Genomic DNA, 18,762 nt, shown 5'->3' on the forward strand with positions numbered 1-18,762 from the left:
CGATTCAGATCGAGTCGACTCCGTTCGGTAAACCCAGATCCGACCCAAAAAATGATTCGGATCTAATTTTAGAATCCGACCTGAACCTACGGGTCCTAAAATTCAAATTGGTTTAGATCTACGCGAGTCGGACTGGGTTGGATCACGGATCGATCCGACCATTTGCAGCCTTAAACATCAACGTCTCCACCACCATTTTTATTTTTATTTTTAAAAAATAATTGACAAATTTACAAGTGATTGGCCACTCCAGGGAATGTCTCTCACCAATGGGATTCGTCGAGCCAAGTCCACGCCCAGCTCAGCACTTTACTCCAGAGCCTCCTCTACTCGACTCTCCATCGACTTCCTCCTCCCATGGCCGCTGTGCTCGCCTCAAACCTGCCTCAACGCCTCCCCAAAACCTTCTTTCCCGTCTCGTCTCCATCCTCGCCACGCCTCCCCTCCCTCCTCCGTCGCTCCGGGCGCCGCCCCCACCCCGCCCTCCACTCGGCCCCGCCCGCCGACTGGCCCTTGGAGCAGCGCCTCGAAGAGTCCCTGTCCGTGCTCGACCTCATGGACGCCCAGTCCATCTCGCCTGACCCCGCTCTCCTCTGCACCCTCCTCAACGCCTGCGCCGACGCCCGCAACCTCCGTCTCGGCCGCCTCGTCCACGACAGAGCCGCCCGCGCCGGCCTCCAAGCCCACCCCGCCGTCGCCAACGGCCTCCTCCGCCTCTACTCCCGCTGCGGCCTCCTGGGTGCCGCCCGCCGCCTGTTCGACGAAATGCCCGAGCGGAATGTTGCCACCTGGACCACCGCCATCGCAATGTACCTCCATGCCGGCTTTCCCCGTGATGCCGTCCAACTATACTGTTCGATGACCGCCGCCGCCGCCGACACCGGAGTCCGGCCCAACGCCTTCACTTACACCATTGCTTTAAACTCGTGCGCTAGCATTGGAGATCTTGAGCTCGGCATCCAAATTCATGAGGAGATTAAACGAGATGGATGCGAACAGGATGAGTTTGTCACCGTGGCACTGATCGACATGTACGCAAAGTGTGGCCGTGTCGGCGATGCTCGTGAGGTGTTCAACAAAGCTCAAATTAAGACGGTCGAGGCATGCACCGCGATGATCGAGGGGTATAATAGAAATGGCAAGGCCAAGGAAGCAATGGATGTTATCAGGAGCACATTGCAAAATGGGAGGAATAGCGAGGTGGCTAGTAGGTTGGGGTTTGCGACGATGATCAGACCGTGCGTCGTGGAAATGGCACTGAGACAGGGGCAGGAGATTCATGCCCACATTATCAAATTCAGGCATCAGCCAGGGATGAAAACTCTAGGTGCACTGGTAGAATTGTATGAGAAGTGTGATAAGATGGAGATTGCCTATCGAGTTTTCGACAGCTTGGTAGCAAAAAAATTAGGCTTGTGGAGCAGAATGATAGCCGGGTTTGTGAGGAATGGGTTGTGTGAAGAAGCCCTGAAGCTTTACCTCAGGATGGTATGTTTAGATATTGGAATGGATACTTTTATAGTTTTCCAGGCTATTAAGGCATGTGTTGGGGTGTTGGGTTTGGAAGAAGCAAAACAGATGCATGGCAGGGTCATCAAACTTGGTCACTTGTTGGAAGGTTCTGTGATTGGTGGTCTTGGTGAGCTTTATAGTGAATGCGGAGAGCAGGAAAAGGTTTACAAGCTACTGAACCAGAAGAAGATCTTGCAGAAATAGGTTTGCTTTATGGAGATCTTGCAAGAGGCGTTGCAGAATAGTTTCTTCGCAAATGGTGGATATGGACCATATGGTGAAGAGGATAGCTTCACCAGGCTAAAAATCAAACTATTTGAAAGCTCTAATCGAAGAAAATGTATTGAATTTTGAATCTCTTGCTGCGTTTCAAACAAATTATGTACATATGTTTTATATGGTGACAAAAGATGTTCAAGTTCGATGGAGGAGCAAGGAAAATTATGTGACCTGTTAAAAATTCATCTCAGATTCCATGTAAACATTTGTTTTTTTTTTAAGCATGTCATCATACCATAAACAGTTTCCAGCATATTTTCCTGCTTAGATACTCCTTTGAGGATTTGTTAGATACTAGCCTACCAAGCTGGTAAAATCTCCTGATAGTTCTACTACATACCAGAGTATAAATCTTATATTGACCAGTGTGTTAGTGTGGTTGGAAGGGCTATGATATACCTTTATTTTTTAGCCCATTCCTTACAAAACTTTTCCATCAAAAAGACCTTGACCTTATTCTTGCAGCAAATTTTCTCAGCAAATTACCGCAAAGGTGAGGGAATGTTAAACTGTCCTGTGGATAGTCAGCTAAAAAAATATGCAGATATACTATTTTTCATCCAACCAGACCCAAACCAAGAATTCTCAAATTCATTGTTACTAACCATGATTTCATACGTTGCTTGCAATATCTCTGAACATCATGATGAAAGGCATATTTCAACTTATATTCGTAAAATCTTCTTTAATAAAGTCTCACTGTATCTGAGTCGTCCCACTCGAAGCAAGATGTGTGGGTAAAGAACTCGAAATGGATAATTCCGGCTTTGGACAAAATGAATTATTCTTACAAATAAATGGAACAACTAGATGGAGAGCAACATCTAGCAGGAATACACGAGCAGGGATCTTAAGTGAGTGAAGTGCTCGGTTTAGTCAGCCCCGATCATTGCAGAGTAAATAAAATGGGATTGAGAAGACATGGAGACTATTAGTTTTAAGAGCAGTCTGGCTCCAGGGGTTCACAATGACCCCATTCGGGACAAAAGGACATCACCCTCCCTCACAGGACCCTTCATATTGCGCATGATTAGGCCGTTCTGGTCATCCAGAAATTTGACCCTAACCTGGGTCACTTGAGCTCTTGACCCCGTTCATCCCGTGTGACCTTCACCACAGCTGCAAGCTTCACTTGGGTATCCATACTGCACATGCAGATAACAGCAAAACATCCAGATTAAGTGAATGCAATGACGTTGGAAATGACTTAGATGAAACGAGAAAAAGCATTAAATGCTTCAATAAATTATTAGAGCAAGAATTCCTTTACCAACATCCTGAGTTCTTTGCTTGAGCCAAATGATGCAGAATGGAGCATTGATAAACATGGCAAATAAATCAAACTAATGTAAAGTGACAAGGTAATGTCTGCATTCTTTTCAGGCTTGTATTGATACTATTGACACATACGAAGGGATTACGAAAGCGAATCCCAACAACGTGCGGCTCGGTCTATCGAAGATAACCGATCAGCCTTCCTGGCGTGGGTACCTAGTCTCTATGACTTAGGTCACACCTAACAACAATAATGCAGCGAAACACAACACCAGAAAATACCACGAAGGAGAAGAAGAAATGTAGGGGAAGAGAACTTTATTGAATAACCACTCAACTAATTACAATAAGCTCTCTTGGCCTCTCCAGCTCTATCGGATCCCAATCCCTCCCCCTTTGAGGGTCCTCTTATAGAGGAGCAACCTCCAGTTACAAGTCCCTCACGAACTCAGCTTCCCATGCACAAGATAAGGATGAATTCTAGATAAGATAGGAAAACCCCGATTCCCGCAGGATTCTGCGCAATCAGATAAAATAGCCAAGTTCATGCCTCAAACGAACTCGGATTACCATGAAACTAGATTCGTTGGATTCGGGATGAAAAATCCTTCCAGATGACAGCTTTTCCACTTTGAACAGACTTCTGTAGAATTCCCGAAATACCCCTCAAAGTGAAAGCGCGTGGAAACAGCGTTACAGCCACGTCTTCTAACCATACACGTTTTCAGTTATAAAAAACGTGTTAAAACGTATCCCTTGCCTTCTGGAGACTTATGCCATGTTCCTCCATCATTGGCACACATTTTCATGCATCCCAATTTTTCGGATTCAGTCCATGCTTCGAGATAAGCCCACAACGCTGAATCAGTCTCGTTGCAGCAGCTTTCCTCCTAATGATGAACCAACATGTATTCTCAACAATACACGCCTTGGAGCACGTGCCCACAGCCCCATGCTTTTGGGTATTCCACCTACATCTTGCACACGTTTCCCTAGGTGATCCTAGGGCTCAGATTTGGTCTCCAAGTTGCCCAAATCTCTAGAGAGCACCGTCAGACCTCGAACCCGTCCAGCGACCTGATCTGGTTTATACCTTGATCCGCGTCCGGTCCAGCCCCAATTCGAGGAGCCGTGACACCCTCCCCCACCTAAGCCAAAGTCGCCCCTGACGAGGCTAGGCGGTACTCGTTGATGATGTCCTCGAACTGCCATATTTCGTCACCATATTCCCAGCTTGCTTCTGAATCTGATAGTCCTTTTCATCGGACTAAGTATTGCACACGGTTACCCTTTTTCCTGTCTGCCTTGATTTCAGATAACTTCTTGGTGTAATGAACTCGTACGGCCACTGGAGCTCGCCCGCTTCGAGCCCGAGAAGGGTTAGTTGTGTCCTCTTTGAACGGTTTCAATAGGGACACGTGGAACACCGGGTGCACTTTCAGCTTGGAAGGCAGCGACAATCGGTATGCTGTCTCTCCAATTCGATGTGTGATGATGAAGGGACCTTCATACCTCCTCACAAGTGCTTTGTGGTAGCCCGACTTCAATTTCATGTGATGGTAAAGCTTTACCAATACCCGATCACCAACCTGAAATTCAGCTGCCCGCCGCTTTATGTCAGCCCACTTCTTCATCCGTTTGGTCGCCTTCCACAAGGAGACCTGAACCAAATCTATATCCTCCTTCAGATCCCTCACGAACCTGTAGGCGGTCGGACTACGTCCCATGTAGTCCGCTGCGATACTTCCCGGAGTGTCTGGTTGCAGCCCTGTAATCACCTCGAATGGTGATTTACCTGTCGACTCCGATCGCTGTAAGTTGTAGCTGAATTGGGCTTGGTCCAAGAGTCGCACCCAATCCCGCTGGTTGGCACTCACATAGTGCCTCGAATACATCTCCAATAATGCATTGGTTCGCTCTGTTTGGCCATCGGTCTGAGGGTGGAAGGCCGTGGACATCTTCAGCTCCGTTCCGAGTATCCGAAATAACTCCGTCCAGAACCTCCCCGTGAAGCGAGCATCACGATCAGAAACGATACTCCGTGGTATCCTCCAATATTTCACCACATATGTAAAGAACAACCGCGCCACGTCCTCCGCATGGCAAGTAGTAGGTGCTGCAATGAAGACTCCGTACTTCGAGAAGCGATCCACCACTACCATGATAGAGCTGTTCCCATCCGCCAGAGGTAGCCCGATGATGAAGTCCATGGAGACACTCTCCCACGGACGCTCTGGTATAGGTAATGGCTCCAACAACCCCGCAGGCCGTCGATGTTCAATCTTGTCTTGTTGGCATAGTAGACAAGTGCGAACATACTCCTCGATGTCATCCCGCATCTTCGGCCAATAGTAGTTATCTTCGATAGACCAAGCCGCACGTTGTTGGGATTCGCTTTCGTAATCCCTTCGTACATGTCATTTGGTATCAGAGCCATACCAGAAATGAAGGAGACGACCTCTACGGTAACTTCCAAGGTGGGAATGGCGGACGCATCATCCTCGATCATGGATCCCAATCCAGCCTCAGGAGGAGGCACGGCGATGGGTGGAGCGCATCCAGTTGATGATTCTCTGTATGGGTTACGTATTGCATCTCGGTTATCTCCGCCGACAATCGATTACGGAGGTGCGAGGCCCAAATAGCTGAGGTTGAAGGACGGATAGAGGACCTTGAGGGTAGGGACGCAACCCTCCGAGGTGAAATCACCGCTCAGCTGAACCAGATTTCCTTCGATATGGAGCGGCGCTATAAGGAAGTGCTGCAGCGTAACGAGGAGTTGGAGATCATGGTGAAGGCTCTCCAAAATTTGGTGGTTGACCTTTTAAAGGAGAGTACCACCACAGGCGTATCCTCTTCTCCATTGACAATGGAGGTCGCAAGAGAGGCTACGGGCCCCCTGCACAAGCTTGATGTTCCCAAGCCACAAGAGTTCTGCGGACGACGGTCCGCGAAGGAGGTGGATAACTTTCTTTTCGCCGTGGAGCAATACTTGCAGGTTACCGGCGTGAGGGAGGAAGCCATGAAGGTGAGCACGGCGGCCATGTTCTTGAGGGACGTGGCGATGCTTTGGTGGCGACGTCGGGCCGACGATGTGAAGCGAGGGGCTGTTCCAATCACCACTTGGGTACAGTTCCAAACTGAACTTCGAAAACAATTCTTCCCCGCGTTCGCTAAGGATGATGCTCGAGCACGACTACGGCGACTCACGCAAAAGGGCGATGTGCGTGATATGTGCGAGAGTTCAGCGAATTGTTGTTGGAGGTACCAGACCTCAGCAACGAGGACTCTCTCTTCACTTTCCTTGACGGGCTCAAACCATGGGCAAAGATGGAATTGCAGCGAAGAGGAGTCCAGAGTTTGAACGAGGCGATAACTCAAGCGAAGGCTCTCATCGAGTTCAAGACTCAACCCACAGCTCCCAAAGCCCAAGCATTGAAACAGGGCAAAGGTGGGGGAGCAAAATCAGGTCACAAAGGAGGTACAAAAGGCTCGAATCCGAGCTCCTCGAGTGGAGGGGCTTCCCAAGCGAAGGGCAAAGGGGTGGCGCAAGGTACCAGCACTATCTCATGCTATATTTGCAATGGACCGCACAAGGTGAAGGACTGTCAATTGAGGGGCAAGATAGCATCTATGGCGGTGGAGGAGAAGGAAGAGACCGACCAAAGGATGGGCTCACTCAGTCTCAAGGCCCTGAAGGCCAAGGGGCCACGAAGTCTGCTCTATGCACCTATCTGCATTGGTGGTCACATCTTCCAGGCACTCATTGATACATGTGCCACTGACTTCTTCATAGACCTAGCTACGGCAAAGAGGTTAAATCTGAAAATTGAACATGATGAACATACGTTCAAGGCGGTCAACTCCGCAGAAGTGGCTACCAGTGGAACGTCGAAGGATGTTGAGATCCAATTCGGCGCATGGACCGGACGGGTGACAGCGGTGGTCGCCCCGATCGACGACTACGAGGTGGTCATCGGTATGTCTTTGCTTACCCAGCTACAAGCCATGATAAAGCCGGATTCAGATGTGGTGGTGGTCCTGAATCCGAGTGGAGCTTGCGTAGTTCCAGGGAAGCGAGTTAAAGGGACTCCGCAGCGAGTCCTATCGGCGATGCAACTTGCTAAGGGGCTGAGAAGGGGACTTCCAACATTTATTGCATTCCTTCAGGAGGAAGAACTACTGGAAGGAGAGGAGATTCCAGCGCCCATCGAGGGTGTTCTCACTGAATTCAGGGATGTGATGCCCCCCGAGTTACCCAAGTAATTGCCGCCAAAAAGAGAAATCGATCATCGGATTGATTTGGTACATGGAGTACGTCCACCAGCTCAAGCACCATATAGGATGGCCCCACCTGAACTCCAGGAGCTGAGGAGGCAGCTAACGGAGTTGGTGGACAGCGGGTTCATTCGACCTTCGAAGAGTCCGTATGGAGCACCGGTACTTTTTCAGAAGAAGCACGATGGTTCGTTGAGACTCTGCATCGACTACAGGGCCCTCAACAAGCTCACGGTGAAGAACAAGTACCCCATTCCTCGGATTGATGATTTGTTCGATCAACTTGGCAAGGCACGATGGATTTCCAAGTTGGATCTTCGCAGCGGGTACTATCAGGTTCGCGTGGCGGAGGAGGACATTGAGAAGACTGCATGTGTGACAAGGTACGGAAGCTTCGAGTACCTTGTCATGCCTTTCGGCCTCACCAACGCACCAGCAACTTTCTGTGCTTTGATGCAGCGTGTACTCCATGACTTCATCGATAAATTCGTGGTAGTATACTTGGATGACATTGTTGTTGTTGGGAATTGTATCCTAAATGTCAATCGTCAGCATATTGATGATTGAATATTGTAAATAAATTGACAAATTAATAAAGTATTATTTGGCATTATTCATCATTTCATCTTCAAATGAACTCTTATATGATGAAGTCTTTAGGACTTATGTTATGATAAAGGAGGATTTATCTTTGAGTCCTTAAACTTGTTCGTGACCAAATGATATGTTGTTACTAGGACGACAACATTATCGAGATTAGGTCGTTGTGTGACATATACGTTGGTTGTCCTCTTAACCAAGGAGTGTGGAGACACTGGTATACCATACAGGTGAAGTGTAGGAGTACATTTTACTGAACGTGACCAATTCCGGAACGCTCTACTGTCGAGAGATGTTCCGAGTGGATATGGGTATAAGTTTGGCCCTCTGACCTGAGACCGCAACCTGTGACTAGCAAGCAACTCACTGTACTTTGGTACCGGACTACCTGAATTTCTAATTCAGTGACGGAAGGTCACTGGGTGCAGTCAAGTACTTGCGTAGTCAGTTGTGAGTCAAGATGGAATTGACCCCTCCTGCAAACAGGAGATAATGTCTTGTGACTAATTTAGCAAAACCTTGGCCAGGGTAATCTCAGTGAGGAGTCACGGGATATCTAAAGTTAATCACATAATGGATGTACTAATTATAGGGTTGACAGTGAGCTCTAAGTCATCCTGGCATTAAGAGTCAAAGGGATTGAATTATACAGTAACCATAGTTCAGGGTTCCAGAATATTTGCTTCGCATATATTCGGCCTATTCGGACGTCGGGTACCATTGCTAGATGGTCACATCGATTAGTGTAGGAAGTCGTTCCTATACTACCGGCTTAGGTTCGAACCTATGAGGTCACACGCATAGAAAATTCCTGATTGATCAAGAAGGCTGATGAATGATTAAGAATCATTCAGGGGTAATTTGGTCAATTCGATTGGCAAATTATCTTATAAAATAATTAAAGTAATTATCGGAGGATTAATTAGTAATTAGATTGCTAATGAACTCAATTGGATTGAGTAATTAGACTAAGGATGAGCCAAATTGAATTAGATTCAATTCTGGGCTCAATCAGGGTTTTTGACCTGATTGGATTAGGTCTGAATCAAGAGGACTTAGGTTGACCAAATTAAATTAGATTAAATTTGTGCTTAATTAGGGATTGACCTAATTGGATTAGGTTCAACCCATGGTAATTGAATCATTCTAATTGTTAGGATTTAATTAAATTAAATGGGTTTGATCTGAAACTATTCGGATCTTGAAATCCACTTGTCACATATCCATGCATGGCGCCATAAATTGATTTTTAATATGATTAAAAATTAATTTAATTTATTTAATGGTGCCATGGGACACTTGGCAACATCAGGGCCTCTTTCATCATTAGATGGGTCGAAATGGAGAGATAAATTCATGAAAAGAATTGGATAAGATCAAATTCTCTCTCTTCATGACATATGCCATCCTTATCTTTATCTCACTTCTAATTAAGGTTGAATTTCGAATTTAATCACCACAAAATCACCACGTGACCCTCTAATCTGATTAGGGGCATGGGAATTTCGAAATTGAAAGAGGGAAGTGGCAACATGATGAATGGTTTAGATTAGATCAAGCTTCATCATGTAATGGCACATGAACTTGAATTTTGAATTCAAAATTCAAAACCCCACAAAATCCTCCACAAATATGGGATGGTTGGCATGAAGTTAGGTAGGAGAGCAACATTAAAAGGACCTCCATCATCTGGTGGTCGAATTCAAGGAAAAAAGAGAGAAAAAGAAGAAGAAAAAAGGGAAAAGAAAAGAGAGGAACCCTAGTTCATGCATGGAAAAATTCTGCATTCAATCTAGCTGACTTCTTCCTCCTCTAAGTCCATCGCGCCATTAGTGTTAGGGGTCCCTGATAAGAGTCTTTAGATCAGATCTAAGTCCTCTTCAATCCCTTTAAACCTTTCCTCCAAGTTCTTCCAAGAAGGCGGATCAAAAGTTGATAGTGTTTGGAAGATCAAATTTCAGCCTCAAGAAATTCTGCGCAAGCTAGCACTTCCGCAGGATTGGATCTCTTCAGGAACTTCGCGTGGACTTCTCGTAGAGGCCATTCGTGTGCGTGGCTGCGAAGTCGAGGATCAGATCCACAAGTTTCATCCATCATAAAAGGTATTAATCCTACATTAATCTTTTATTATGGTGTCAAGATCTAGGTCTGATTCCCCGAGGTTTTATCCTCTTTTGGGGCTCCTCACGGAGATATCTCCAGAATCCATTCAATGGATATTCGGAGATTAATCGGAATAGAGTTCTTAAGTTTCAGATCTGATAGTTAATCATGCATGAAAGTTTTAGCATAATTGTTTAAACGATTCCGGCATAATCCTATGTGTTCTTAAGGTGCTGATTTCTAGATTTGATCTTGTAAGCATGCATGAATTAAATTGTTTGATTCGATTTTTTCGCTGCGTTTTAAAACTTAAAAAGAACTACGTATGGCTTGATCCCCCTTATGAAGGGGTACGTAGGCAACCCGATCAGGTTCAGCCATGGTTTTAAAAAAAAAAAAATCTGCATGCTTAACACCGAAGAACCTAGGATACACTTTAACTGGTATCAGAGCAAAGGTCCAAGAGTTGTGACCGATCTCCGGGAACTCTCACGCGTGATCGTGTGACGAAGCGTGGCTCTCCGTCCGGAGGCGTATAGAGATGCGTGCTCTGATAGGTATACATGGGTGTCACCCTATTTTTAATAAGACCGAACCCATGTAGGAGTGGAGACTCCCCATTCACTGGTATCAGAGCCAGGTTCATGTTTAAACTTTTATATTTTAATTCTTGTAATTAAATCTGAAATCATGAGCATGCTTAGATTAGATCTAAAGTATTTTTTATGATTGATTTAATTGCTGATTATGCATGATTAACTAGATCTGAAATTTTGAATGCATATGATGCATGTTTGTGTTAAGATTTGTAACATAAATAAATCTGAAATCATAATATTTTTTAGATTAGATCTAAATAAAATTTATGATTCATATGATCTCTGATTTTAATGAACAAATCAGATCTGAAAATAAAAGTAAAAAAATAAATACATAAGATGTATGTTGTTTGTATTAATTCATGTTGTTATGTATATGTGATGCATGAACATTAAATATAATGACTTAAACATGAATTTAATCTGATTACATGTGATTAATTACAAAAACTCAGATCTGAAAATATGTTTTAAGAACTGAAAGATTGTAATTAATATGTAATTAAAAAGAAATATGCAATGATCAAAACTTTCATAAGTCTAAACTTAATTGCGAATTAAGTGTTATGAAATAGAATTGTAACTCAATTAATTGACATTGCATAATTCTTTGGACATATGGGTTAGCTTGAATCAAGTTCCTAGGATTGGGTTAGACCTAAGGTTAGAATCATACATGGACAAATAGAATTAATTGATCAAATCTAATTAAGTAGTAACTAGATTAGGTCAAGAAAATTCTAGATCAATTTACAATAGTTGTAGATGGATCAAGTCCATGTCTTTGATTAGACCAAGATGGAACTTGATTTAGGCTCAGAGGTGTAGCCCGAGTCATTTGAGTAATCAAATCGAAATTGATTAACCAGTCGGTGTCTAAGGTAAGTTTGGCAGTTTTGACCGGTGGTTTTTAATTGGGAGCTACTCGCACTGATTCGTCTTTGCCGAGTTAATGGCATATCCCTTCCACCGATCTCACTTACCTGGCCGACATGGTCAATCACATTTTGATTGGATCACTTAATGATTCGAGTTAGCCCATGCCTATAAGGAAAATCAGTTTGACTGATTTAGGTGTCTCCTTAACCGGTTTGAGTCTAATCTGATTTGGTGAAGTCAGTGGGAGAAATTAGACTAACCGGATCTTCTCATCTATCCTAATTATGAAATCCTCTAAAATTATTAGGTCCTTAAAATGAAATGGTTATGGGGATAACTAGGTCATAGCCTCCCATTAAGTTGGGTGATAATGGGTCCAATGTTTTGATATTATTGGAGGCGCGACACGCCTGGTACTTATCAAGCATTGGAATTATCATTCAATATATGATGAGTTAAGTGTACCTTCAATAGGCGGTCAGGTGAGCCGAGCCACACTCGGGCTTGGTCGTCTATTAGTTGATTAGACTTAACCCTATCATTTAATGGTTGGACCTGACTAGGGTATTCGGTGGAGGCGCCACACGCCTGCCGAAGAACCTAGGGCAAAATTATCACTAGAAGTTACTTGGTGAAGCAACTGGTTTAGAACCTACCAATAGGTGCATATGGGTTAGCCGAGCCACACTCGGGCCTATATGCGATCTATTGGGTTCTAGTGCCCACTAAAGAATTAGGAGTAATTTTTCGAATTGGAGGTAGAGGCTACCAATTTGTATAAAATAGTGGGAGTATCTTTAGACTAAAGTCCAAGTCTACTGTGTTTAGTCAATTCATATACTAATAGCCAAATTTTCTTTTATGTAGAAATGGCCACAAGTTTGTCACTTCGCTCATTATTGGATAATGACAAGTTGACTAGTCCCAACTTCAATAATTGGTATAGAAAGCTGAAAACTCAGCATAGTCAGACCAAAAGGATTAAGGATGACCAAAGTCAGGCAGAATGCTTCTATTGTAAGAAGCAGGGGCATTGGAAGAGGAATTGTCCTCAGTACCTTACCTCACTTGACCCGAACAGGCTAAGCAAGAGAAAAGGGCAATCAGTTGCTGATCAAGGTATTTATATGATAACACCTTGTAATTTCTCTATATGTGATAATTCAACCTGGGTATTAGATACTGGAAGTCCGTTTAATATATGCAATTCATTGCAAGGACTTCAGGTCAATGAGAGATTTGAAAACAGCGAGAGATTCCTGAATGTTGGAGATGGAAGATCTGTTCCAGTTCTAGCTTTAGGAAATCTCAAACTTGTTTTCAATTCTCATGTAGTTGTCTTGAGTGATTGTCACTATTGTCCTGCATTCTTATTGAATGTAATTTTCGTAGGCCTTTTGGCCATGAACGGTTATGAAATTTCAATAAAGAAATATTCTTGTGATATCATTATGAATGGTGTTACTGTAATGAATGGACAATTGAGCAATGGCATCTACTTGTTATCACAACCTGTTAATGTAATGTACACGTCAAGTAAGCGTCCTAGAATAGATAATGTCACGGATGTCTACCTTTGGCATCATAGGCTAGGTCATATTAACAAGAACAGGATGAACAGGTTAAGTAAAGAGGGAATCCTCAATGTTAATGATTGTGAATCATTGACAACCTGTGAGTCATGTCTTCTTGGTAAGATGACCAAATCACCTTTTACCGGAAAAGGTGAACGAGCCAGTGATTTATTGACCCTTGTACATTCTGATGTATGTGGGCCAATAAGCACAGATGCTAGAGGTGGGTATTTATATTTCATTACGTTTACAGACGACCTTTCTAGGTATGGTTATGTCTATTTAATGAGACATAAATCTGAAGCATTTGAAATGTTCAAATTGTATCGTAATGAAGTAGAAAAACAAACTGGAAAGAGTATTAAAACTCTTCGATCAGATCGAGGAGGCGAATACCTTTCCAATGAGTTTTTGACATATTTAGGAGAGAATGGGATTCTCTCCCAATGGACTCCTCCTGGTACACCACAGTATAACGGTGTATCAGAAAGAAGAAATCGAACTCTGTTAGACATGGTTCGATCCATGATGGGGTTTGCAAGTCTGCCCATATCCTTTTGGGGATATGCACTTGAGTCAGCCTGCTACATTCTAAATAAGGTTCCAAGTAAGTCTGTAAATAAAACACCACATGAGATGTGGACTGGACGTAAGCCAATGCTGTCTCACCTTAGGGTTTGGGGGTGTCCAGCATATGTCAAACGTTTGAAGACAGACAAACTTGAACCCAAGTCTGACAAATGTTTCTTTGTTGGTTATCCTAAAGAAACTAAAGGATATTACTTCTACTTTGCTGAAGAACAAAAGTTATTCGTAAGCAATAGAGCTGTTTTCTTAGAGAAAGAATTCCTTAGTGAAGGAACTAAAAGCTCTAATGTTGAGCTTAGGAAAGTTCAACATGTAGAAGATCCGACACCATCTACTGAACTAGTTGAGTCAGATTTGATTAGATCAGATCCAGAACCCATCTTAGATGCACCATTAAGGCGATCAGGTAGAGTACCACGTCAGCCGGACAGATACTACGGTTTCTTGGTCCAGGACGGGGATCCTGTCGAACTTGATGAAAACAATGAGGATCCGATCACCTATATGGATACTATGCAGAGGCATGACTCTGATGCATGGCTTGGAGCCATGCAATCCGAAATGGAATCCATGAAGGTCAATGATGTATGGACATTAGTTGACCCACCCGAAGGGATTAAACCCATAGGGTGTAAGTGGATTTTCAAAAGAAAACGGGGCGCAGACGGAAAAGTAGAGACCTATAAAGCCCATCTGGTTGCCAAGGGATATCGTCAACGTTATGGTATTGACTATGACGAGACGTTTTCTCCTGTGGCAATGCTCAAATCCATTCGGATTATGCTTGCGATAGCAGCACACTTAGATTATGAAATCTGGCAGATGGATGTTAAAACCGCTTTTCTAAATGGAGATTTAGAAGAAGAGGTGTATATGATGCAACCTGAAGGTTTTATATCTGCAGATGAGTCTAAGGTGTGCAAGCTTCAAAAATCCATTTATGGATTAAAGCAAGCTTCACGGAGTTGGAACATACGATTTGATAAGGTGATCAAATCATATGGCTTCATTAAGAATGAAGAGGAACCTTGCATTTATAAATGGGCAAATGGTTCAGTTATTATATTTCTTGTTTTGTATGTGGATGACATTCTTTTAATCGGGAATGACATTCCTGCATTACAAGGAATAAAGGTTTGGCTATCATCTCAATTTGCCATGAAGGATTTGGGAGAAGCATCTTACATCCTAGGGATGAAGATCTATAGAGATAGATCTAGAAGATTGCTTGGATTATCCCAATCCACATACATTGATACTATACTGAAAAGGTTCAGTATGATTAATTCCAAGAAAGGCTATCTTCCAATGGGCCATGGAATTAACCTCTCTAAAAGGGATTGTCCGACAACCTCTCAAGAAAGAGAGACTATGGATAGAATTCCATATGCTTCGGCAGTGGGATCTATAATGTATGCCATGACATGTACTAGACCAGACGTGGCATACTCACTAGGAGTAGTGAGTAGATACCAGTCTGATCCAGGTAGCAACCACTGGAAGGTTGTCAAAACCATCCTTAAGTATTTGAGAAATACTAAAGATCAGTGGCTTGTCTACGGTGATTCTGACTTAAAACTTGAGGGATATACCGATTCAAGTTTTCAGTCAGATCAAGATGATAGCAAGAGCGTGTCGGGATATATCTTCACTCTTAAGGGTGGGGCCATCTGCTGGAAGAGTTCCAAGCAGCATACAGTGGCAGATTCTACATGTGAAGCAGAATACATTGCAGCATCTGATGCAGCCAAGGAAGCCGTATGGTTGCGCAAGTTCATCACCGAGCTGGGAGTGGCACCTTCCATTGATGGTCCAGTTCCTATATTTTGTGATAACACTGGAGCCATAGCTCAGGCAAAAGAACCTAAAGCACATCAGCGGACCAAGCATATTCTGCGACGTTATCACCTGGTTCGAGAGATTATAGAACGAGGTGATATTGATCTTCAGAAGATTGACATAAAAGAAAATCTGGCTGACCCATTTACCAAAGTCCTCGGCATCAAAGAGTTCAACGAACACAAGTCGAAGATGGGTATTAGATACTGTGCCGATTGGCTTTAGGCTAAGTGGGAGTTGTTGGGAATTGTATCCTAAATGTCAATCGTCAGCATATTGATGATTGAATATTGTAAATAAATTGACAAATTAATAAAGTATTATTTGGCATTATTCATCATTTCATCTTCAAATGAACTCTTATATGATGAAGTCCTTAGGACTTATGTTATGATAAAGGAGGATTTATCTTTGAGTCCTTAAACTTGTTCGCGACCAAATGATATGTTGTTACTAGGACGACAACATTATCGAGATTAGGTCGTTGTGTAACATATACGTTGGTTGTCCTCTTAACCAAGGAGTGTGGAGACACTGGTATGCCATACAGGTGAAGTGTAGGAGTACATTTCACTGAACGTGACCAATTCCGGAACGCTCTACTGTCGAGAGATGTTCCGAGTGGATATGGGTATAAGTTTGGCCCTCTGACCTGAGACCGCAACCTGTGACTAGCAAGCAACTCACTGTACTTTGGTACCGGACTACCTGAATTTCTAATTCAGTGACGGAAGGTCACTGGGTGCAGTCAAGTACTTGCGTAGTCAGTTGTGAGTCAAGATGGAATTAACCCCTCCTGCAAACAGGAGATAATGTCTTGTGACTAATTTAGCAAAACCTTGGCCAGGGTAATCTCAGTGAGGAGTCACGGGATATCTAAAGTTAATCACATAATGGATGTACTAATTATAGGGTTGACAGTGAGCTCTAAGTCATCCTGGCATTAAGAGTCAAAGGGATTGAATTATACAGTAACCATAGTTCAGGGTTCCAGAATATTTGCTTCGCATATATTCGGCCTATTCGGACGTCGGGTACCATTGCTAGATGGTCATATCGATTAGTGTAGGAAGTCGTTCCTATACTACCGGCTTAGGTTCGAACCTATGAGGTCACACGCATAGAAGATTCCTGATTGATCAAGAAGGCTGATGAATGATTAAGAATCATTCAGGGGTAATTTGGTCAATTCGATTGGCAAATTATCTTATAAAATAATTAAAGTAATTATCGGAGGATTAATTAGTAATTAGATTGCTAATGAACTCAATTGGATTGAGTAATTAGACTAAGGATGAGCCAAATTGAATTAGATTCAATTCTGGGCTCAATCAGGGTTTTTGACCTGATTGGATTAGGTCTGAATCAAGAGGACTTAGGTTGACCAAATTAAATTAGATTAAATTTGTGCTTAATTAGGGATTGACCTAATTGGATTAGGTTCAACCCATGGTAATTGAATCATTCTAATTGTTAGGATTTAATTAAATTAAATGGGTTTGATCTGAAACTATTCGGATCTTGAAATCCACTTGTCACATATCCATGCATGGCGCCATAAATTGATTTTTAATATGATTAAAAATTAGTTTAATTTATTTAATGGTGCCATGGGACACTTGGCAACATCAGGGCCTCTTTCATCATTAGATGGGTCGAAATGGAGAGATAAATTCATGAAAAGAATTGGATAAGATCAAATTCTCTCTCTTCATGACATATGCCATCCTTATCTTTATCTCACTTCTAATTAAGGTTGAATTTCGAATTTAATCACCACAAAATCACCACGTGACCCTCTAATCTGATTAGGGGCATGGGAATTTCGAAATTGAAAGAGGGAAGTGGCAACATGATGAATGGTTTAGATTAGATCAAGCTTCATCATGTAATGGCACATGAACTTGAATTTTGAATTCAAAATTCAAAACCCCACAAAATCCTCCACAAATATGGGATGGTTGGCATGAAGTTAGGTAGGAGAGCAACATTAAAAGGACCTCCATCATCTGGTGGTCGAATTCAAGGAAAAAAGAGAGAAAAAGAAGAAGAAAAAAGGGAAAAGAAAGGAGAGGAACCCTAGTTCATGCATGGAAAAATTCTGCATTCAATCTAGCTGACTTCTTCCTCCTCTAAGTCCATCGCGCCATTAGTGTTAGGGGTCCCTGATAAGAGTCTTTAGATCAGATCTAAGTCCTCTTCAATCCCTTTAAACCTTTCCTCCAAGTTCTTCCAAGAAGGCGGATCAAAAGTTGATAGTGTTTGGAAGATCAAATTTCAGCCTCAAGAAATTCTGCGCAAGCTAGCACTTCCGCAGGATTGGATCTCTTCAGAAACTTCGCGTGGACTTCTCGTAGAGGCCATTCGTGTGCGTGGCTGCGAAGTCGAGGATCAGATCCACAAGTTTCATCCATCATAAAAGGTATTAATCCTACATTAATCTTTTATTATGGTGTCAAGATCTAGGTCTGATTTCCCGAGGTTTTACCCTCTTTTGGGGCTCCTCACGTAGATATCTCCAGAATCCATTCAATGGATATTCGGAGATTAATCGGAATAGAGTTCTTAAGTTTCAGATCTGATAGTTAATCATGCATGAAAGTTTTGGCATAATTGTTTAAACGATTCCGGCATAATCCTATGTGTTCTTAAGGTGCTGATTTCTAGATTTGATCTTATAAGCATGCATGAATTAAATTGTTTGATTCGATTTTTCCGCTGCGTTTTAAAACTTAAAAAGAACTACGTATGGCTTGATCCCCCTTATGAAGGGGTACGTAGGCAACCCGATCAGGTTCAGCCATGGTTTTAAAAAAAAAAAATCCGCATGCTTAACACCGAAGAACCTAGGATACACTTTCAGTTGTATACAGCCGGACATTGGATGAGCATGTGGCACACCTGAGGCAAGTCTTCTCTACCCTACGGCAGCACCAACTCTTTGTGAAGAGAGAGAAGTGTGTGTTTGTGCAGCAGAGGGTGCCGTTCCTCGGGCACATCATTGGGGATGGAAGGCTCATGATGGATCCCTCAAAAATTTCAGCCATAGCCGAGTGGGAGGTACCTACACGTGTTACACACTTACGCTCTTTTCTTGGCTTGGCAAATTACTATAGGAGGTTCATCACCGGATATTCGAAGTTATGCACCCCACTGACGGATTTGTTAAAGAAGGATCGACCATGGCGGTGGTCAAACCAATGTCAGGAGGCATTTGATCGTCTCAAGCAGGCGGT

The 18,762-nt window shown here is 43.1% G+C and overlaps 1 protein-coding gene across 1 annotated transcript; it reads left to right on the forward strand.

The window, feature by feature from the left end:
• The first annotated feature begins 255 nt into the window (after positions 1–255).
• Positions 256–1,974, forward strand: LOC103722899 (pentatricopeptide repeat-containing protein At4g18520, chloroplastic-like). Its single transcript, XM_008813624.3, has one exon. It carries the CDS (start codon positions 358–360, stop codon positions 1,714–1,716), a length of 1,359 nt encoding a protein of 452 aa, XP_008811846.1. The 5' UTR covers positions 256–357; the 3' UTR covers positions 1,717–1,974.
• Positions 1,975–18,762: the final 16,788 nt, after the last annotated feature.

Source organism: Phoenix dactylifera, chromosome 18 (genome assembly GCF_051530095.1).
Source record: "Phoenix dactylifera cultivar Ajwa chromosome 18, Ajwa_hap1_PhDact_Kaust_v1.1, whole genome shotgun sequence".
Taxonomy (NCBI): Eukaryota; Viridiplantae; Streptophyta; class Magnoliopsida; order Arecales; family Arecaceae; genus Phoenix; species Phoenix dactylifera.